We start from the raw sequence: 23067 nt of genomic DNA, 5'->3' as shown, positions 1-23067 counted from the left end.
TCACCCTCTGCCTTCTACGGACCTGCCAATTTTCCCTGTATTCCATGCCTCTTTACTTTCTGAATGACTCATTGGGAATCTTATCAAAACGCCTTGCTAAAATCCATATATACCACACCCACTGCTCTACTTTCATCAATTTGCGTTGTCACACATTCTCAAAATAATTCAATAAGATTTGGGAAGCATGATCTGCCCTTCTCAAAGTCATGCTGACTATCTCTAATTAAACTATGCTTTTCCAAATAATTATGAATCCTGTCTCAGAAAAAGTCTCCAATATTATGATCAGGTAACTTTGCTTGAATGTTGTGCAAGTCCTATTAGCACGAAATTCTTCATAAATAGATACAAATAAGTTTTTCGCATTAAAATTTAGATGGAGATATCAGTGTTAATCAATTCATTTGAAACAAAATGCTTCAAATAACAACTGCTCTAATAATAAAATATGCATCAAGAACCTAGTGAAAATGGAAAGCAAAGATTGCTTCTCATCTGTACAGTAAAACTTCTCAAAGTTTTCAGTATTCACTCACCGGGATGATTTGCCCACACACACCAACTGGCTCATGACGTGTATAACAGAAGTAGTTTCCATCTATAGGGATGGTTTTACCATGATATTTGTCAGCCCAGCCTGCATAGTACCTAAAAAAAATTTAAAGATTAAGGGATAATTTCCAAGTCACGCCATTGGTTTATTTGCTTTGTACATTTCCAACCGTGCTAATCCACCATGAGGCAGACAGCACTGCGGGTTCATACCTACACATTCTGCACTGTGTTATTCAATCGTATCCATACAGTCAGATGTACAGCATGGAAACAGACCCTTCGGTCCAACTCGTCCATGCTGACCAGATATCCCAATCCAATCTAGTCCCACCTGCCAGCACCTGGTCCATATCCATCCAAATTCTTCCTATTCATATACCCATCCAAATGCCTCTTAAATGTTGTAGTACTGGCCTCCACCACTTCCTCTGGCAGCTCATTCCATACATTCCAACTCTGCATGAAAAAGTTACCCCTTCGGTCTCTTTTATATCTTTCCCCTCTCACGCTAAACCTATGCCCTCTAATGCTGGATTCCCCAACCCCAGGGAAAAGACTTTGCCTATTTACCCTATCCATGCCCCTCAATTTTGTAAACCTCAAGTCATCCCTCAGCCTCTGACTCTCCAGGGAAAACAGCCCAGCCTATTCAGCCTCTCCCTAGTGCTCAATTCCTCCAACCCTGGCAACATCCTTGTAAATCTTTTCTGAACCCTTTCAAGTTTCACAACATCTTTTCAATAGGAAGAACAGAATTGCATGCAATATTCCAACAGTGGCCTAACCAATGTCCTGTACAGCTGCAACATGACCTCCCAACTCCTGTACTCGATACTCTGACCAAAAAAGGAAAGCATTTCAAAAGCCTTCTTCACTATCCTATCTACCTGCGACTCCATTTTCAAGGAGTTATGAACCTGCACTCCAAGGTGTCTTTGTTCAGCAACACTCCCTAGGACCTTACCATTAAGTGCATCAGTCCTGCTAAGATTTGCTTTCCCAAAATGCAACACCTCACATTTATCCGAATTAAACTTCATCTGCCATTTCTCAGCCCATTGGCCCATCTGGTCAAGATCCTGTTGTAATTGGAGGTAACCCTCTTCGCTGTCCACTATACCTCCAATTTTGGTGTCTACAAACTTACTAACTGTACCTCTTATGCTTGCATCCAAATCATTTATGTAAATTACGAAAAGTAGAGGACCCAGCACCAATCCTTGTGGCACTCCACTGGTCACAGGCTTCCAATCTGAAAAATAACCCTCCACCACCACCCTGTTTTCTACCTTTCTGCCAGTTCTGCATCCAAATGGCTAGTTCTCCCTGTATTCTGAGATCCAACCTTACTAAATCAGTTGCTATGGGGAACCTTGTCAGACGCCTTACTAAAGTCCATATACATCACATCTCATGTAGATACCATCTCACAAAGCTTTCTGTCCCCAGAAAATTTACTTAAAGCTACAAAATACCACTTCTGCAAATAAATGGCTGCCCCAACACATCTTGTTATGGAGTGTTATAACACTCCAGTGTGTTATGGAGTCCTCAAAAGAACAAAAACAAAGCTGAAATTGAATAGATGATGAAAACAAGCATGCAGGATTGCATGTACAACTTGATTGATCAATTGCAATGCAAGCAGAATGTCGATGCTGTTTGGTCATTTCAATGATTTCTGCATTCACCAAAACATTCAATGAGCTAAGACAAGTTAGACAAAAAAGTCTGTTTCCATGCTGTACAGCTCTATGACATTAGCAAGGCTCCAATATTGTAGCTGACTAGTATAAATTAAAGCTTGGCTGCACCCTATTAGCGAGAGCGAGAGCAAGAGCGAGAGCTTCTTTGAATTGTGACTGAAGAGAACTTGACTTTGGGAAATTGGGATGGCAAAGAAAGAATGCCAATACCAAGGCTTTTGAAACCTTCACTGGAAAGTGTCACATCTGTATGGGGAGGGTATCTCTAGATACCTGTCAAAAAGGTAGTTGCAGATAACTGTGGATGTCAACATCATGACGACTCAAGCCCCAAGGATCAGTGAGTGCAGTGCTGTGAGAATGTCAAAAATCCCAAGTAAGTGGTTGAGGTCAGTGAATGTATTTCCAAATGTCAAACCTTACCACCTGCACCAGCAGCCTCATAAATTGGCATTATTAACAATATCTTAAGTGAGCAATCAAGTATCACACTCATAATTCACATTTTTTATTTCATCCTCACAATTAGCACTGGCACTAAAAAAATCTTACACCCACATCAGAGCTTATGCTCAGTTCAGCTAGAAAGACTTCAAGACACTTACTTCTCTAAAAGGGAGAGAAGGGAAAGATAGAAGTGGGGGAGATCAGAGGAACTAATCAAAAAAATAAGCAAACATGTACATTGTCATTTTATTCATTTGTTCACAGGACCTGGCTTCACTGACTTTCTACTTTCCATGCATGACAAACTTTTTCCTTCTACATATCTGAGTCCAACCTGACCAAGAACATGGAGAAGAATGAAGAAACAGCACTTTCAATTATTTCACACTTGCAGCTACCATGTCAGATACTGAGCCTGCATGCATTCGAGGGATTATAGGCAGAATCAGCATGAGGTGAGTACCAGACCTGTGTCGTCCAGAACCAGTCCAAGTGCAAGCATTAAGCAGATCCAGATTTGCCTAGAAGCCAGATTGCACTACAGGCCGTTCTGCTGCAGTGGCCTCCGATAAATGATTTCAGTGGGACAATGCTTCATATGCTTCCAATGCAGCAGGAATCTGTTTATTTTCAGTCAAGGGCTCTTTTGCCATTCTCAATATTTCATTTACTTAGGCGATGTACTAGTTTATTAGCATTGCCTTACTGTTTTGGTGTTCACATGTGGAGTCTTTGGATTCACACAGAAGGAGAATTAGAAGAATTCATTAACATCCTTAATTATTATCTATGACTTAAGTTGAAAGCCACACAAAAAGCATTTCTTAAACACCAAAGCAATTCTTAAAAACCATAAGTAAATATCAGAAGTTATTCAAAATAACATTTTACATAAAGTCATCACCTAAAAACTTAAGGTAGAACATTCTAACCAGAAGTTACCATCCTTTCTTACTGTGTCTCACATCTAATATCAGTGTTCATTCCAATAGCATTCACATTATCCATGATCACATTTTTCTGAACTTCTGCAGCTTTATGATTGAATGCTGAGTCTCTACTTTAGGGAATTCATTAGCATGAGCCTTTTCTGATTTCCAGGTTACTGAATATTTCATTGTTCATAGATTTAAAACAGCTCTCTCATTTACAACTGCTTTCTCTATTCAACTCCTATTGTGCAGTCTGTCCCCTCCACATCCCCACCCCCTTAACAACACAATGCAATGAAAGTAGTATTGCCAGAAGAAATAATCTGGCAACTAATAACAGAATTAACCATTTAAACAACACGTGCAAGGTCTTCTTACTAAGAGTAATATTAGCTACAAGGTTAATAGAGGCATTGGTAGGAGCTCCAAGAATAGTACCTCTGGTGTCACGCTCCTGAGGTCAATTAAGGATCTAAACTGACCAATTTCCCCTTCTCTCAGGCTATTCTCACATTCTCTCTACAACTCCCATTGAAATTAAACTAATCTGGTGCAGGCTGGGGACAGAATCTGGGCTCCTCCTGGTTTATATGATTTACTCACTAGGGACAAACAGTCACTAGTTTGTTTCTACAATTTTGTTGGGCCTTTATTTTCTCTTCCTCCTCCTACAGTCTTCGTGTAGCTCAGAGTATATTACCACTTTGTTAAAAAAGTTCTCCAAACTGAAATTACCTTCTTAAAAAGGAGTACTTCCAAGAATCTAAACAAATGGTGAAGTAACAATATAAGGCTAGAGAAGAATTCCAACTGTAATCAATAAATTGAGCCCAAACATTGAATAAATTTATATTCAAGTATACAGAATATGATATGATATGATAGAACATGGAGGCCCTTTGGCCCATTGTGCTTGTTCTGTCTATTTGAGAGATCACTTAAGCCCACTTTAAAAAAATATTTCTCAGATAAGCATTATCAGCATTTATTTGCCCATTGCTAATTGCCTTCGCAATTGCACCATGAATAACTGCAATCCAACTGGCATGGGAACCATAGCTCTGCAAATTGGTTCCTTTTGGCAATTTAGCCAATTTCCTTTCAAACCATTTTTGATTCCACCATTTCTTGGGCAATGTATTCCCGATCACATTAGTGAAAAGTCATCAAAAATGTAGCTTAATATACTGTGAATTTGATAATACCAAGGGGATCCCATTGTTTCCAAAGAGAGGAACTTTTTATTTAAAACCATTCTGCTAGCTCAAAATAGGGAGAAAATAGGAGGAACATTCATTTTAATGTGGTCTAGCTTTAACACTATTATTTTGGGTCTAATGTCAGCATTACAAACAGATTTCCAATAGTTTGCGTTTTAAAAAAAAGTTTCCTTATTTTGCCCTTTCAATCACTAAATCTGTCCCACTGATTCCTGATTCTTCAGCCACCCATTTCTTATTTATTTCACTAAAATCCTTCACAATTTTGAAAACATCAAACCTCCTCCACCTTTGCTTCCAAGATGAAGTGCCCTTGTTTCTGAAATCTCTCCAAATAACTAATCTTTCATTCATTGTATGAATGCAGTAGAGTTTTCAGAAGAGCTTTAATATCTTGACATGCGTTCTGAAAGAGACAGGTTGCTTAAATACCCTCCAAATATTAGTTTGTGGTTTTATTTTAAAATTTAAGTGGTGAAAAAAATTCACCAATGCAGCATTAACAGTCTCATTATTTCCCAAACAAATCCTTCATTGCATTCAAATCTAGAATGTGCTTACAACAAATGTGGAACAGAATGTAAATCTAACTTTCCACTTGTGTCCAAATTTGAAGCAGTTCATCTTTCCCAGGCTAAACTTTGATATACAAATAGCATATCATAACTTCAAATACACAGGACGTGTAATGTTTGTGATACACCAACATTTTATGCATATTTGTTTTTAAAAAGTCTGTTGATAAATTAAAGTGGTCACAAATAGAATGATAAAAGCATTTCTTAGAACAATCATTCAATGTTCGGAGGTGAAAGTCCACAGTGTCAACTTTGCAAGTAGGAAATTTTTGAAAATTGCTTGTTGGTTGCCAACCAGACAGGCTCCCAACATTCTGGTTTAGTGGTGCTGGAAGAGCACAGCAGTTCAGGCAGCATCCGAGGAGCCCTGGGCTCCCAACATTGATCTTGCTGGAGAAGGGAAATCAGATCTTCACGTCGAGATGCTTGCAATCCCCTACCTTTCCCAGCCTTAGGCATTCCAATAACTCATACCTGCAGAGGCCATCTATGTTACCCCAAAATTAGACAAGCCTCCTTGAAGGCAATTTAATTTGCTGAGTCCTGAAGATAGAGCAGATGAGCATGACTCAGTGACTGTGTCAGGGTTGGGACCCACATTTTTGTCCTGATGTCAAATCTTAATTCTTGATAAAGGTTCAGCTGAATACTTACAAAAACAATTCAAATAAATTTAGAAAGAATTCTCAGCAGAAAACTTAGTTAAACAAGACGCTGCTTTTTACAGATCAGTAAAATGCACTTAAAAATCAATTACTTAATGAAGTAAAAGAGAACAAATTGAAAATACTAATTTTTCTATAGCCAAGCAACATTAAATAAACTCTTAACAGTAAGAACTGAAGAAGGTACATAAAATAATGTGTACCTGAGACATTTGATAACTAAATTTAGGTCTGCCATGTAGGCTACGTGGTATGGTTTTCCATTGTCCAACGTCTCCAATGACTGAAAAACAACATGGAATTACAATAAAGTGACTAACTGATCAGAGGCAGATCACACACACATCACTACTTCTAAATTTAGCCTTCTGTCTAACCAAGACTGGCCAGCATATTTCTAATTAACAGCCAAACCACGACAGCAACACTGCTTCCAGATCACTTCATTGGACTGTATGAACATTTTATTAGGGTACTGTAAATTTCAAAGTCAACTCAGCAATTAGAACAAACATGTTGGCAACAGACTCTTTGCTCAAATATTAGTTATAAAAACTTCCAAGGATCAGTCCTTGCCCAATTCTAACTTCATCATGGTCTTAGCTGACATTTTAAAACATTTATACTGATGACACCCACAACAACTGCTCACCCTCTTAGGTATTTATCCCCCCCCCCCCAAGATTTCACACACGAGATGCAATTTGCATGCACCAACTTCTGCAAACAGTTAAAATTTACAAACTAGGTGACCCTTTGGACCTCTTCGCTGGCGGACGAAGTCGAGTCAAAGAGGCCTCTAAAGAAAACAATCCACTTTATACAGATCAGTTGGTAATGCTTACAGGTACTCTAGCCACTCCCTCACAGTCACATTACCCTAGGTACAATGGTAAGATGAAATCATCCTCTGAGGTAATTCAAATGTAAATACCCTAATCCTGGGAAATCATTATGCAGACGATTTCCTGACTCGGTGAATCTCCAAGACAATGTAAGTGTAATATGCCCTAGCTTCAGGTGACGGCTATGAATGCATTACTGAAGAGATTGAATGTTAGTTTAATTTGATAATAGTACAGTGAGTAGCAGGAAATGATTGTCTAAATGGGGTCAGAACCGTCTGTATTTCTGCATGAATATCGTCCCCACCCATCTCCATAATGTGGAGTCAGTGCAGTTTAACCCTTTAATATTACATGTCCAGAGAGATATTCTAATTTAATCTTTTCACACTACACTTCTAGTATCTCTGATTTGCCTGGTTAGTTAGGCATGTAGAATCCTTAAAAGAGCAGAACTTTTTTCACAATAGGTATTGTGGAGGTCAAAGCCATGGTCTTTGGCCCCCAATCTTTTAATTCCACTCAATTACTTGGTCATTGTCTAAGGCTCAACTAGACTTTTGCAACCTTGTCATCTTAACTGAGGTAGATAAGTTTCCAATGTACATTTATTCCATCACTAAGAACTCCTGGAGGGGCAATGGCTTAAGGATATTATTGCTGTATTTTAATCCAAAGACCTAGGTAACATTCTCAGGACCAGAGTTCGAATCCCATTATGGCAGATGGTGGAATTTGAATTCAATAAACATCTAGAATTAAGAGTCTAAGACCAGCAGGAATCCATTGTTAATTGTTGGAAACAAACCCATCTGTTTCACTAATGTCCTTTAGGGAGGGAAACTGCCATTTTCACCTGGTATGGTCTACATGTGACTCCAAATCCACAGTGTGGTGGACTCTTCATTGCCCTCTGGGGCATTCTGTGAAAGAACTTGAATAAAAACTTCCACCTCCTAATCAACTGTTGTTTCTGATCAGCGATGGTCCCTTGGAATCAAGGATGATGTATGGCAGAATTCAGGCATCAAGGGTTCTGAAGGAGGGTCACTGGACCCAAAATGTTAAACACTGCTTTCTCTCCACAGATGCTGTCAAAGATACTAAGTTTCTCCAGGAACTTAGTATTTCTTTCAGGTTTCCAGCATCTGCAGTTCTTTGGTTTATTTTATGATAATATGTGGCAGACTAGATGAGTAGTCAAATGACTCAAATGCCCAATTTTCAATCCCCCGCTCAAGGAAGCCACACTGTAGTTGGGAAATGTATTCACAGCCTCAGGTTGGCTTCCTTCTCCTCTGCTGCTACAACTCATGATTGAGACACCAAGCCTTGAAACTGTTTGCACCTTAAATGGATCAGGAAAATCGCATGCGAAGCAGTTAGCAGCTTCTAACTCTGTAGTCAGTCAATAGAGTTAATGCCTGTGTTTTGGGGCAGCTTTGAACATATGCATATACCTTTTCCTTTGGCTATCTTTTGAGTAATGGAGAACCAGAAAGAACATGCCCCAGAAGGTGGTTTTGGGCATTCACCTGTGCCTGGGTTGGTTCTTTAGGAGCAACATTTTAATGCTGGTAGATGCAGCTTCACAGAAGATGCTCACATTGTCCAGCAGTCAGTTAGATTCCCAGAACTTCACATAAGCATTGCTGGTGCCAACTTTCAAAAATCTTAATGCGTTTATCACAATCTAATTTTCATTGTAGTACAGGAAAGTGGTCAACACCACAGCCTTGCATATCAGGACCTTTCTTGAATTCCAAAAATTCCTGTTGTCCAAGACACATCGTTTCAAGTTGAAGGGAGCACTGCTGGCACAATACTTTATGCTGGACTTCATTGGTGCAACTTCTTGGAAAAGGTGCAAAAAGAAAACAAACTGCATGTACTTCAGAGCCATCCTTCTACCCAAAAAAAAGTTGTGTGTGTGTGTGTGTGTGTGTGTGTGTGTGGTTAGATGTGGGGAAATTGGAATGCAGGGGAAAGTGGGTGGAAGACTTTGCCTTGACATTTGAGGACAAGCCATTTATGTTATTTCAACATGCTGAAAAAGATTAAGCATACTTTGTGCCTCCTGTGTTGTTCAGCCATTATGCAACCAGTAGGTCATTGTCACCCATGGGGATGAGCTTTGTTTTTGCTGAAAATAACCAAGGTCAAATAGCATGCCATCTAGAATATATTGGACTACTGAATGGTAGTTCATGTTGGATGAAGGGAATGACTATGGTCAGATAGGTGAGCAAGATACAGGTGATCACACAACCTTGTTTGATCCTAGTCTAGATGTACAAGGTGTGGTTTGCTCAGCAGAGCAAAAATATCATGCATGGGGTTACAGGATGGTGACAAACTTCATTGAACGATCAAAGCACTGGAGAATAATCTATAGGGTTTCACAATTTAGAGAATCAAACACCTCTGTCAGGTTGATAAAGGCAAGGAATAATTCTGGACTTTTGTCCCAATATTTTTCCTGGATCTGCCCAACCATAAAGACCATGCCTTCAGTACCAAGAATATGGTTGGAAACAACACTGGGTTTCCAGTGTAATGTTAGAAGATTACACTAATGTTCAGAGTGTACAATTTAATGTTAAAGGGTTAATTGTACTGTCTTTGGGTGGGGGAAAGACATTCATACAGGAATGTGGATGGCTCACACTTCATTTGGCCAGCCATTTACTACTAGATTAGATTACTTAGCCCTACAAGTCCACACCGACCCGCCGAAGTGCAACCCACCCATACCCCTACATTTATCCCTTACCTAACAGTACGGGCAATTTAGCATGGCCAATTCACCTGACCTGCACATCTTTGAACTGTGGGAGGAAACCGCAGCACCCAGAAGAAACCCACGCAGACACGGGGAGAACGTGCAAACTCCACACAGTCAGTCGCCTGAGGCAGGAATTGAACCCAGATCTCTGGCGCTGTGAGGCAGCAGTGCTAATCACTGTGCCACCCACACTACTCTTCTGCTGTTATCAAATTAAACTCTCATTTAGTCCCTCCCATTCAGAAGTGCTTTCATAGCCATCCCCTGAAGGTAGGACATATCACATCTACATTGTCATGGGGAATTATGCAGTCAGGAAATAGTTTGCATAACAATTACCCAAGATTAAGGCATTTATATTTATTTTTCCAAGGATGACCTCATCCTACCATTGTACCTGGGGTAACATGTGGTTATTGGGAGTGGGGTGGTTCTTTTATCCAGAGCATCTGACTCCACTTTGTACACCTGCAAGGAGGGTCAAAGGGGTCACCTAGCTTGTACAGGCTTTAATAAAATTTAACTGTTTGCAGAGGTTACATCTCATATAAAACCTCGGGAAAAGAACCTAATAAGAATCACAAGTAGGTAGGATAGTGAAGGCAGTATTTGATATGCTTTCCTTTATTGGTCAGAGTACTGAGTACAGGAGTTGGTAGGTCATGTGGCTATACAGGACATTGGTTAGGCCACTTTTGAAAAATGGCCTGCAAGGATGTTATGAAACTTGAAACGGTTCAGAAAATATTTAAAAGGATGTTGCCAGGTTTGTAGAATGAGCTAGAGGGAGAGGCTGAATAGGCTGGGGCTGTTTTCCCTGGAGCGCCAGAGGCTGAGGGGCAATCTAATACAGGTTTATAAAATCACGAGGGGCATGGATAGGATAAACAGACAAGGTCTCTTCCTGGGGTGGGAAGAGTTCAGAACGAGAGTGCATCTGTTTAGGGTGAGGGGGGAAAAAATAAGGAGACACCCAAAGGGCAACCTTATCATGCAGAGGGTGGTACATGTATGGAATGAGCTGCCAGAGGAAGTGGTGGAGGCTAGAACAATTGCAACATTTAAAAGGCATCTGAATGGGCAAATGAACAGGAAGGGTTTAGAGGTATTCAGGCAGGGTACTGGTAGGTGGGACTAGATTAGGTTAGAATAATCTGGTCGGCATGGACGGGTTGGACTGATGGGTCTGTTTCCATGCTATGCATCTCTATGGCTCTATGACTGTATATGGTGGCAGCAGTGGGATTCCAACATACACGGAGCTTCCAGGTAGACTTAAAAAGCGATCATCTGACTGTTAGTTGCAAGAGAATGATGGGCCAACAAGGCAAGATCCACCTTGATCTTGCTTTCTAAACTTAACGCAGTTGACCGCTCATTTCCTGGGACTTGGTGGCGACGGAATCTTTGAGGTAACTCTCACACTTGCACACCAATGAGTCGCCGTGCATGAGAAAGGGTTTTGACTGGTGTGTTATAGTCCCCAGGGTTTTGATTGGGGTTAGAGTCCGCAAACATATAGAGTAAGAAAAGGGGTTCGAGTCCCTGTGAGAAGTAAAAAGTGAGAAAGGGGGTGAGAAACTGGAAAAAGGAGTTTGGATTCCCCTAGTGACGAGATTAAAGTTAGAAATCAGGAACTTCAAAGAAAATCATCTAAACAAAAGTTGGTATTCTTAAAGTTATTAGTTTTATTCCCCACACCTCCCCTTAGAAGTACTTTTGGAATGGCATGACGTCACCAGGAAAGGGGGAGAAAATGGAGTCAGTCTGCTCGGATCCTGACAGTGAAGTACATTACTGGGGAAGCTTTGTGTGGGTTTTTGTTGTGGAAGTCTCAGTTTCTGGGTTATGGACTTAATTCGGCAAGTCCTTCTTCTGGGGAAAGGGAGTGGCTTGGACTGCAGTGCCATGTGGGCCCCTTTGAGGGCTTTCTCTTTTTATAAGTGTAATTTCATTGAGGGGATGTGGAAAACAAAATGCTGAAATTAAGGTTGTACTTTGATGACTTGGGTGAAAAAAAGGGAACTTCAATATAAATTGCCATGCTGAGAGAGAGTGCTTATTTAAATATTTTGGTTTGTTAAAATACTGGTTCAGAAATGGTTTTGCCTTATTTGAATTAGGATCTCAATTCAATATATTTTGTGGGCTATGTAATAAGGTTGTTTTTACATTATACAACATTATGTCCTTTTTAAAATGAACAAAGTTGTAACCTTAAAACAAATTGATCGAGGACCTTGAACCCTCGAGTTGTTTAAAATTCTACAATGCCTGTTTCAAAAAAAAAATTGTCAGTGGCCATGCTTTAGCCAAAAGAGGGTATTGTATCAAAATACCTTGGCTTTTTTAAAAAAAAATTCACAAAAAAAAAGTGCATTTTAATTTTGATGTTTTGATAAGATTTCAGATAATTAGAACTTTTGGCTCTGTTTGTATTGCAAATTCAAAAAAAATGTTGATCTCTACCAAAGTTGCCACTTATTTTGACTGTTTTATTTGGAAAATTTCATTGAGAAATATTCTACATTTGTTTCCCATGAATATTTGAGATTTAAATCTGAACTGCAACTGCCTCTTTAATGGCTAAAGCACAGGAAACATTGTTTTCTTGCTGTGCTAGATTTTTGAAATACTTTTCCTGACAGCTTTCACATTAACCAAGTATTAATTTGTTAAAGAAAAACATTTTTTGACTAGCCTGAATGAGGTCACCCAACAGTTTGATTTTAGGACCATTGATTGTTGTTTATAATTGACTGAATTGTTTAGGCAGTACAATTTAGAAGTTTATGGATTATAAAAAACTTTATAAACAGTAAACACTAACAGACTTCAAGATGACTGAGAATGCTGAAATAGACAGACAATTTAATGTAGTTAAATGTATGACTGTCTTTATACCGATAGCCACCTTGGCAAGGAATGAGAGGGGAAAATGTAGAGGTACTTTCAACAGCTAACATCATCTCTAGAGTTTCTCCATTCACAGGAGAAGCACACCTTCAGAGAATGCCCACCCCTTCACATTCTGATCCAACAGATTCAATCAGCCCCCCATAGTCATGGGCACAAAAAAATTAAGTAGCTAACAACAGTGAAGAGGAGGTCAGTATGTTTTTTGTCAGTGGCCTTCCTACGGACATTAAACCACGTGAGCTTTACCTTGTCTTTCAATTATTGAAGGGATATGAAGGTTCACTGATCAAGCTAACATCACAACAGCCTGTTGGCTTTGTTACATTTGACAGCAGAGCAGGGACATAAGCAGCAAAGAATGCTGCTTTCAGCTACCCTGCAGCTGCAACACTTCATGCTCAGATGCTCGGGTATTCTCCATCTGAAGCATCTCTGCAAGGATGGGAGTCTTGTCAGTTTTGTTAAATATTTAACTGCCCTTATCCAAGAATTCAGATTTCTCTGTGGAGTCATGCTGAAGGACAGACTGAAATTTTGTTTTCAGGATGAAATTTACTAAAGGAGATTTTGGATAACTAGATCGTTTCCATTCAACTTGGAGAGGTGGAGTGGTCACGAAGGACTGTAGATTTAAGAATCTTACTGGTAAACTTTTTCCCGCACTCGGATGGATTCTCTAAATTCTACTTACTGCAGGACTAGTAATTTTGCATGTTTTGCGAGAGTAACTTGCTTAAATACCAACTGCCAGAGTCTTGTGAATGCTGGTAGTGTCATCTAGGTGGTTATCATGGAATGATAGATGAAATGTAATGTTAAAAGATTAAATTGTACTCTCTGAACATTAATGTAAATTTAAAGGGTTAACTGTACTGTCTTTGGGTGGAGGTGACATTCATACAGGAATGTGGATTTGGCCAGCCATTTACTACTACTCTCCTGTTTTTAATCAAAAAAAGACTTTCATTCAATCCCTTCCATTCAAAATTGCTTTCATAGCCATCCCCCAAAGCTAGGACATATCACATCTACATTGTCTTGGGAAATCAGTCAGGAAATCATTTGCATAACAATTCCTCAGGATTAATGCATTTACATTATCTCAGAGGATGACCTAATCTTACCATTGTACCTGGGGTAATATGGGGGGGGAAAAAAAAGGAGAGAGAGGGGGTTAGTGGTCATAGTACCTGTTAGCATTACCAACTGACTTTTACAAAGGAGGTGCGTTTCCTTTGTTTGGGGCATCTTTGACTCGACTTAATATGTCTGCAAAGGGAGTCAAAAGGGTCACCTAGCTTGTACAGGCTTTAATAAGCTTTAACTGTTTGCAGAAGTTGGTGTGTGCGAGTTGCATCTCATGTGTGAAACCTCAGGAAAAGAACCTAACACCAGGACAAATTCTTCAGGAGGATGGAGACCAAGATCTTACATCAACGGAGAGGATGGAAATCACTGTAGTTTCCACAACCGGAATTATCCCCTTTTTTGTATATAGCCGTACATTGACCAAATTGTTTGATTCTTGTACCAATACATCTGTAATCATAGATAAATAAGCTGAAGGACAGATGTTACTGTTAGGGATGTGGTCCAAGTCAATTTGAAAAGTCCTGCTCATGTTGAAAATCCAAGTAAAGAAAGAAAACAGGAAATAAGGAATTCTAGGACAGAATTTGGGAATGCTGGAGGGTTACAAAACGTTTGCAAAACATTACAGCAAAGGCAAAGTAAAATAGACTCCCAAGTGCAACAACAAAAGGAATACTTGCTGCTAAATATGCTCGATCACGCTCAATGAGATCAGCTAGACGGTTTATAAGGACCCCTCTATGTGATGCATCCATTGATCGCCATGGAGATCCAAATCTAAATGCTTCTTTTGCTGCCTTCACTGCCTTATTCACATCATCCTGTGGACATATTAAATACCAAACATGAGGCACACATAGAAAGCAAGCATTTGACAATAGTCAAGAAAAAATAAACATTTAAGTGACTATCAGTTACCAGAAATTGTAAAGAAAATTTTTAAATACATTCATTGAAAATGACAACTAAAATTGGAGTTGTTTGCTGCAATTCTAGATGAATACCTTTCAACACACTTCATGGAACAGAAGGCGACCATTTGGTCCATTGTACCTATATCTTGTTGAAAGATTTCAGCACTCCCATTCCACTTTGCTTGTTTAGATCAATTCCATTCAGAAAAATAACTGAAATCTTTCAATATTTTGTCAGGCAATACATTCTCGATTACAACTAGCTTTTTATTCCCCACTGTCTCCACCTTAAAATGTGTCCTTTCGTAACTGGAACTAGTTCTTCCTTCTTTTGCTCTGGCTTCTGGATCTTCCAACTGCCCAATTGAAAGTCTTGTCTCAGCATGGCGGTGGTCGCAGACAGGTGTGGTCTCGTTTTCCAACATACCCCATCCCAGGAATTAAGTGAACTGTGATGAACTTTTACATTTGCCCCCCCAACCTCCCACACACTTCTTATTTATGACTTGTCATTAATTCAGGCACTGTGGTAAGTGAATTTTAAAGATTTTCATGATTATTTTTGTAACAGTACATGTGACAATAAACTGCTATTCTCTCACATGATTATTAATTCTCTCAAACCTTCGGACCACAAGTAGGCCATTCAGCCTATTAACTGCGCTCCATCATTCAATGAGATCATGGCTGATTATCCTCAACTGCACTTTCCTGCGTTTTCCCATAATCCTCAATTCCCTTATTGATTAAGGGTGTCTATAAACAGCCCTGCATATATTTAACAACCCAGCCTCATTACCCCTTTATGCAGTAAAGAATTCCATAGATTCACTACCCTCTCAAGTCCTTCTAATCTGTTTTAAATGTGTGATCCCTTATTGAGATTATGCCTTGTGGTTCTAGACTTTCCCATAAAAAAGGGAGAAACAACTTTCCTATATCTACCCTGTCAAGTCATTTAAGAATCTTCACAGTTTCTTTCTTTAATTAAGGCCCAAAATATTCAACCTCCACTCAAGACAGTATGGTACCTTTATTCATTAAGCCATCAAAAGGGCTTACTTTTGAACAAATTTCCATTATAATTCAAGGCATCTTAGATGTTTTGTTTCCATAATATTATCAGTATTTACAATCAATACCTGATCAATTTTCCATACATTTGTCCATACTAAATTTAGTATGTAGATTAAAGATAGAAAGAAAGCATTTGGTGAAGTGAAAGGACAAAATTATGAGAAATAGACAAAAGAATGGTTACTCAAATTACCTTATCTCCCTTGGCAACTTGGCAGATGATTTCCCCCGTGGAAGGGTTGATGGTTGGGAATGTTTTCTTACTGACTGCATCATGCCATTCATTGTTGATAAAGATCTGTAAAAGGATGAAAAAAAAATCTCAAATGACAAACTACTTTATGTTGAGGATGGGACATTAAATTTCTTGGGTTTTCTTTATTAGTGATTGTGAAATGGTCACGGCAGAATTCAAATAACATGACTTTCAAAACTGAGGTAGGGATTTTGTCCCCAATTTTCTGACTGACCTAATCTTAGCCTTTGAAGAGGAACTGATCTGGCATTGGATCAAAAGAGGAAGAGTGAAAAATAAGTCATACATTTCGAAAGAAATTGGGTCATGTAGTTATTTACTTGGCTATTAACAAATTAATTATTTGAATAAGAAGCCTGTGAATGAATATTTGACCAGGGTACAAAAAGCGATATTTTTTTTTAAAAAAATGGAGATGTGGATACTGCTGGTAAGGCCAGCAATTATGCCCCATTGCTAATTGCCCTTCAGCAAGTGCTGAAGGCAGCACACCTAGAGGTGTTCCAGATTTTTGACCGAGAATGAAGAGACTGTGCTATATTTCCAAGGCACAATGCTATGCTTCCTCAGGTCTAGAGTGATATAATGTCCCATGTGTTTGGTATGATAGTCCTAAACAGCATGCATAGTTGACTAGGTACATGCTGCAACACATTCAACTGGTTGTGCAGAGAGTCAATGTTTAAAGTGAGAGATGGGGTGTCAATCTTTGACTTGGATGATGTAGAGTTGAGTATTGTTGGAGTTGCATGCATTCATTCAGGGGAGTAATCCAACACTTATTTGCACCTTTGGCAAGGAGGCAAGTTATGTAGTCTTTACTCCGTTTTATCATCACTATTTATTTGCCTGGTACTGTTAAAGTATCTGGTCTAATACGGCCCAAAGGAATTGGATTTCAGGAGATACAATAATAATTTCATTCAAACTAAAAAGGTGAAATTACTGGATCTCTCTCATTGGAGATGGCTAACTCCTGGCACTTTTGTGAGTATGAAGGTTATTTGCAATACAAGAATCCATGTTTAAATGTTGTCCCAGTCTCACTTCATCCAGACATGGGTTGCTTCAGAGGAGTTTGAAACTATGCTGAACTTTGAATTCAAAACATTTTCATTTATACATTTCATGATCATTTATCATTAAAGCATTTGAAGATGGTGGAGTTAGGATCGTGCCAAAAAAACTGTTCAGAAATGTTCTGTTCTTGCAATGATTGTCATCACCAAAGCCAGCTTCCTTTGGAGTCTTATCTGACTCAGTGGTGTTTTTCTGATTTCCACCGACAACATTATTAGAGCTCCTTGATGTCATACTTAGTCTTGATCATAATGCACCCCCAGAATTTAGATCTTTGTCCATGTTGGACTATGTGAGATAGGGTTTGAAGGTGTAGTTTAGGATAATTCTACAAATCAGACGTAGCTAGGTTATTGGTAAATAAATGCTGCTGGAAGCAGAGCTGATTGCATTTAAGTTTGCTATTGATTGAGATCTATTTGATGGAGCGGTTTTAATGAAATCAGGCCTGTCCTACTTTGTGAACTGAATATACCTGGGCAATTTTACACTGTCAGGCAGACACTAATGTGTAGAATAGCTTAGTTATAAGCCTAATTGGGGTTATGGACTAGACCAGATCACTTCAAAGTCTTTTTTGTTTAGAAAAAGGTATCCTAAACCCCAATTTTTTTTATTCGAAAGAGTAGACGTGAAGTGCATTCTTCCAGATACGACACAACTGGTCAAAATAGTTAACAGCAAGTGAAACAAAAATTTAAACACAATAGTTAAAATACAAACAAAAGAAAAAAGGAATTTAATATAACTTAGCTATAGGAAAACAATCAAATAATCGATACTGTAATTATTAGTTAACCATTCCAATACAGTAATATCCCATAAACACATCCCTTGGCAAAAAGGCAAATTCAGATTCTGAAAAAGGTCAAGTCAAAAGGTTTTGTTAGCACATTTCAGAGGTAATTTTTTAAAGTCTAAAAAAAAACCTCAGACTTTTACGGATAACATTAAGGGTTTAAAAAGTCCTGTTACAGAAATCTATAGGGATTTTTACTGCTTATTTCCTAGAAACATTTTCAAGTGGTCAAAGACCATTATTACATAACTAGATTGTGAGCACAGCAAACAGTTCTTGCCTGAGGTAGTAGTTAATTGCCTGAAGCACTTGCAATTCTTTCCAGAGGATGAAAATACATTGCTGTGCAGTAGAGAGTTTAAAGATTGTAACCCAGTGTGGAAATATTATATTTCCAAGTCAGGGTGGTGTGCAACTTAAATTTATGGAGCTGATGCTTATCCTGTATTTTGAAAGACATTTAAAATTTGTTCCAGCACAGTTTGCACATGATGGTGGCGGCAGAATGGATGTTTAACATAGTAAGTGTAATAGTAAAAAGTGAGGTCTGCAGATGCTGGAGATCAGAGCTGAAAATGTGTTGCTGGTTAAAGCACAGCAGGTTAGGCAGCATCCAAGGAACAGGAAATTCGACGTTTCAGGCATAAGCCCTTCTTCAGGAATGAGGAGAATGTGCCAGGCAGGCTAAGATAAAAAGGTAGGGAGGAGGGACTTGGGGGAGGGGCGATGGAGATGTAATAGGTGGAAGGAAGTCAAGGTGAGGGTGATAGGCTGGAGTGGGGTGGGGGCAGAGGTCAGGAAGAAGATTGCAGGTTAGGAGGGCGGTGCTGAGTTGAGGGAACCGACTGAGACAAGGTTGGGGGGGGGGGGGGGGGGGGAGGGGAAATGAGGAAACTGGAGAAATCCGAGTTCATTCCTTGTGGTTGGAGGGTTCCCAGGCGGAAGATGAGGCGCTCCTCCTCCAGCCGTCGTGTTGTTATGTTCTGCCGATGGAGGAGTCCAAAGACCTGCATGTCCTCGGTGGAGTGGGAGGGAGAGTTAAAGTGTTGAGCCACGGGGTGGTTGGGTTGGTTGGTTGGTCCGGGCATCCCTGAGGTGTTCTCTGAAGCGTTCCGCAAGTAGGCGGCCCGTCTCCCCAATGTAGAGGAGGCCACATCGGTTGCAGCAGATGCAATAGATGATGTGTGTGGAGGTACAGGTGAACTTGTGGCGGATATGGAAGGATCCCTTGGGGCCTTGGAGGGAAGTGAGGGAGGAGGTGTGGGCGCAAGTTTTACATTTCCTGCGGTTTCCGGGCAAGGTGCCGGGAATGGAGGTTGGGTTGGTGGGGGGTGTGGACCTGACGAGGGAGTCACGAAGGGAGTGGTCTTTGCGGAACGCTGATAGGGGAGGGGAGGGAAATATATCCCTGGTGGTGGGGTCCGTTTGGAGGTGGCAGAAATGACGGCGGATGATACGCTGTATGCGGAGGTTGGTGGGGTGGTAGGTGAGAACCAGTGGGGTTCTGTCTTGGTGGCGTTTGGAGGAGCGGGGCTCAAGGGCGGAGGAGCGGGAAGCGGAGGAGATGCGGTGGAGGGCATCGTCGATCACGTCTGGGGGGAATCTGCGGTCCTTGAAGAAGGAGGCCATCTGGGCTGACCGCCTTCCACCATCGCCCCTCCCCCAAGTCCCTCCTCCTTACCTTTTATCTTAGCCTGCCTGGCACATTCTCCTCATTCCTGATAAAGGGCTCTGGCCCAAAACGTCAGATTTCCTGTTCCTTGGATGCTGCCTAACCTGCTGTGCTTTAACCAACAACACATTGTCAGCATAGTAAACGTAATGCCAATTAAGGAGTGCCTTGCCTTGCACAGCTCAAAGTACAAGATAGGAGCTGTACCAGAAGTGGAAAGTTTTTTTAGAATTACACCCTTGATTTCTATCTTATAGGTGTTCAGAAGGCTTGTGAAATTCCGAGTTGAGGGTTACCTAGCCTTGTTCTTTGTTCTTATAGCCAGAGTATTTATTTGGCTGGTCAAATCAAGTTTCTGGTCACGCGCAATGTCGACGGTTCGAGATTCAACGACGGAAATGCTATCTGCAAAAAACAAATCTAACAATGATCCACATTTAAAAATTGAAGTTCTTTACATGACCTTTTTAATTGATTTAAATCGTTAGTTTTGTTTGCTAATCATTTACATTTCTGTACAGCTTCAAATGCATCTTTGATCGTTACATAATCAACTTTCGTGGTTATTTAGACAGCCCATGTCCTTTTACCTTATCATAGTAAACATCTGGCTGAGTGTTTGGAGCTGGAAGTGCTGCAGCCGCAGAATATCTCTTTACTCCAGAGGTAACTGGGGTAAACACTCTGGGAAGCCGACTGACTCTCGACCACAACATGTCGTGTAAGGAAAAGCAAACACTTCAACTCGCGTTACAAAGTAAAACATAAACCTCTACCAGTTCCTTCACGATTCTCTAACACACCCTCCTGCCAAAAGCCAACACCCACTCCCAGCTGCCAATCAACAGGAAATTTAAATTCAAATCGAGACTGAGAAAACCCGGACAGGATCCTGGAGGCGGAACGAGAGAAGTATTTTCGAAAATGACCCTCAATTCCAAACCTGGCGACGCCAATCAATGGTCCTGGTCCTGGTCCACATTCCCTCCTCCGCAGCTTGACTTTCTCCCGCGAACGGTCATTCGTGATCGTTAACAGCTTCTTTCCATCGATCATCACATGACCCGCCCCATTCCGCCGTCAATCACTGATCTGACCCGCCCCATTCCGCCGTCAATCACTGAACTGACCCGCCCCATTCCGCCGTCAATCACTGATCTGACCCGCCCCATTCCGCCGTCAATCACTGATCTGACCCGCCCCATTCCGCCGTCAATCACTGAACTGACCCGCCCCATTCCGCCGTCAATCACTGAACTGACCCGCCCCATTCCAAAGTCAATCACTGAACTGACCCGCCCCATTCCAAAGTCAATCACTGATCTGACCCGCCCCCTTCCGCCGTCAATCACTGAACTGACCCGCCCCATTCCAAAGTCAATCACTGAACTGACCCGCCCCATTCCAAAGTCAATCACTGATCTGACCCGCCCCATTCCGCCGTCAATCACTGATATGACCCGCCCCATTCCGCCGTCAATCACTGAACTGACCCGCCCCATTCCGCCGTCAATCACTGATCTGACCGCCCCATTCCGCCGTCAATCACTGATCTGACCGCCCCATTCCGCCGTCAATCACTGATCTGACCGCCCCATTCCGCCGTCAATCACTGAACTGACCCGCCCCATTCCGCCGTCAATCACTGATCTGACCCGCCCCATTCCGCCGTCAATCACTGATATGACCCGCCTCATTCCGCCGTCAATCACTGAACTGACCCGCCCCATTCCAAAGTCAATCACTGATCTGACCGCCCCATTCCGCCGTCAATCACTGAACTGACCCGCCCCATTCCGCCGTCAATCACTGAACTGACCCGCCCCATTCCGCCGTCAATCACTGATCTGACCCGCCCCATTCCGCCGTCAATCACTGATCTGACCGCCCCATTCCGCCGTCAATCACTGATCTGACCCGCCTCATTCCGCCGTCAATCACTGATATGACCCGCCCCATTCCGCTGTCAATCACTGAACTGACCCGCCTCATTCCGCCGTCAATCACTGATATGACCCGCCCCATTCCGCCGTCAATCACGTAACTGAGCCGCCGCATCCTGATGTCAACCACAGACATGGCCCACCCCTTTTCGTTGTCAATCATTGATCTGAGCCGCCGCATCCCGATGTCAACCACACGCATGTCCTCCTCCTTCCCCCTATTTCGTAGTCAATCCGGACAAAGATTCAAAATTCTGGATTAGTGGTGCTGGAAGAGCACAGCGGTTCAGGCAGCATCCGAGTAACAGCGAAATCGACGTTGCGGGCAAGAGCCCTGCTGTGCTCTTCCTGCACCACTAATCCAGCATCTGCAGTCATTGCTTTTACCTCAAAGGTTCAAAAGTCAACTGTCCACTCTATTCCACCAGATGGCGCTACCGGCCGGTTTACATACGTCATGACGCGGCCATTTCCACGTCCCTGGTGGAGATGACAGGATAGAGTTTAACCCAACACCAGCTTACACCCCAACAGGTTTATTGGAAAGTACAAGCTTTGGGAGTGCTGCTCCATCGTCAGGTAGCTACCTGAATGGACTTTATAATAGCTGTGAACAGTTGTAAAGTTTCAAGTAGTGGTTATGAATAGCTGATGATAAATGCTCCCATTCTTTGGTGGTTGCTATTCACCTCCATCATAAGGAGGCCTTCCTTGCTGTGTTCTTCCAGCCTCCTGCTTGTCCACTTTGGATTCCACCGTCTGCCGTTTTTTAAAATCTCTTTAAATCTCTCTCGTGGCTCATCTGATGATCTTCAACTCCATTTTCCTGCCTTATCCCCATAATCCTTGATTGCCTTCATGATTATAAATCTGCTTATCTCAGCCTTGAGTATACTTAACAACCCAGTCTTGACAGCTGTCTATGGTCAACAAAATTCCACAGCTGCACCACCACCTAACAGAAAACAATCCTCATCTATGTCTTCAACAGGTATTCCTTTACTCTGAGATGATGCATTCTGGTCTCAGTCCGTCCTACAAGGGGAAAGAACATCTGAATATGCTGTCAAGCCCCTGAATAGTCATAGATTCATAGAAATGTATAACAGGGAACAGACTCTTCTGCCCAACTCTTCCATGCCAACCAGATATCCTAAATTAATCTAGTTCAATTTGCCAACACTTGACCATTAACCCTGAGAACCATTCCTATTCATGTAGCCATCCAGATGACTTTTAAATATTGTAATTGTACCAGACTCCACCATTTCCTCTGGCAACTCATTCTATATACGCACCACAATTTGATTGTAACGGTTGCCCATAGGTCCCAGCGAAATTTTTCCCCTCTCATCCTAAACCTACGCCGCTGGTTCTGGATTCCCTCAATTGAGGGAAAAGACCTTGTCTGTCTACCCATTCCATGCTCCTCAGGTTTTCATAAACCTCTAATAAGATCACTCCTCAGTCTCCGATGCTCCAGGAAAAACAGCCCCAGGCCTATTCAGCCTCTCCCTGTAGCTCAAACTTTCCAACTCTGACAACATCCTTGCAAATCTTTACTAAACCCTTTCAAGTT

General features: G+C 41.3%; 1 protein-coding gene across 2 annotated transcripts in view; it reads right to left on the bottom strand.

Moving 5' to 3' along the window:
• The window catches only part of LOC132827074 (aldehyde dehydrogenase, mitochondrial-like), a 38371-nt gene extending 17781 nt beyond the window's left edge, over window positions 1-20590 (bottom strand). The window contains exons 1-5 of one of the 2 annotated variants that reach the window (XM_060843526.1): window positions 20489-20590; window positions 15932-16036; window positions 14428-14568; window positions 6310-6389; window positions 540-651 (exon numbers count right to left, since the gene is read on the bottom strand). In XM_060843526.1, the coding sequence (XP_060699509.1) occupies window positions 540-651; window positions 6310-6389; window positions 14428-14568; window positions 15932-16036; window positions 20489-20527 (477 nt within the window). In that variant the 5' untranslated portion in view covers window positions 20528-20590. Of the gene's footprint in view, window positions 1-539; window positions 652-6309; window positions 6390-14427; window positions 14569-15931; window positions 16037-20135; window positions 20370-20488 lie in introns of those variants that run through there. The other variant, XM_060843525.1, reaches the window with a different exon arrangement.
• Between the last annotated feature and the right edge of the window lie 2477 nt (window positions 20591-23067).

The sequence above is a fragment of the Hemiscyllium ocellatum genome, chromosome 24 (genome assembly GCF_020745735.1).
Source record: "Hemiscyllium ocellatum isolate sHemOce1 chromosome 24, sHemOce1.pat.X.cur, whole genome shotgun sequence".
NCBI classification, from domain to species: domain Eukaryota; kingdom Metazoa; phylum Chordata; class Chondrichthyes; order Orectolobiformes; family Hemiscylliidae; genus Hemiscyllium; species Hemiscyllium ocellatum.
This window is presented reverse-complemented; position numbering and strand designations above follow the sequence as displayed.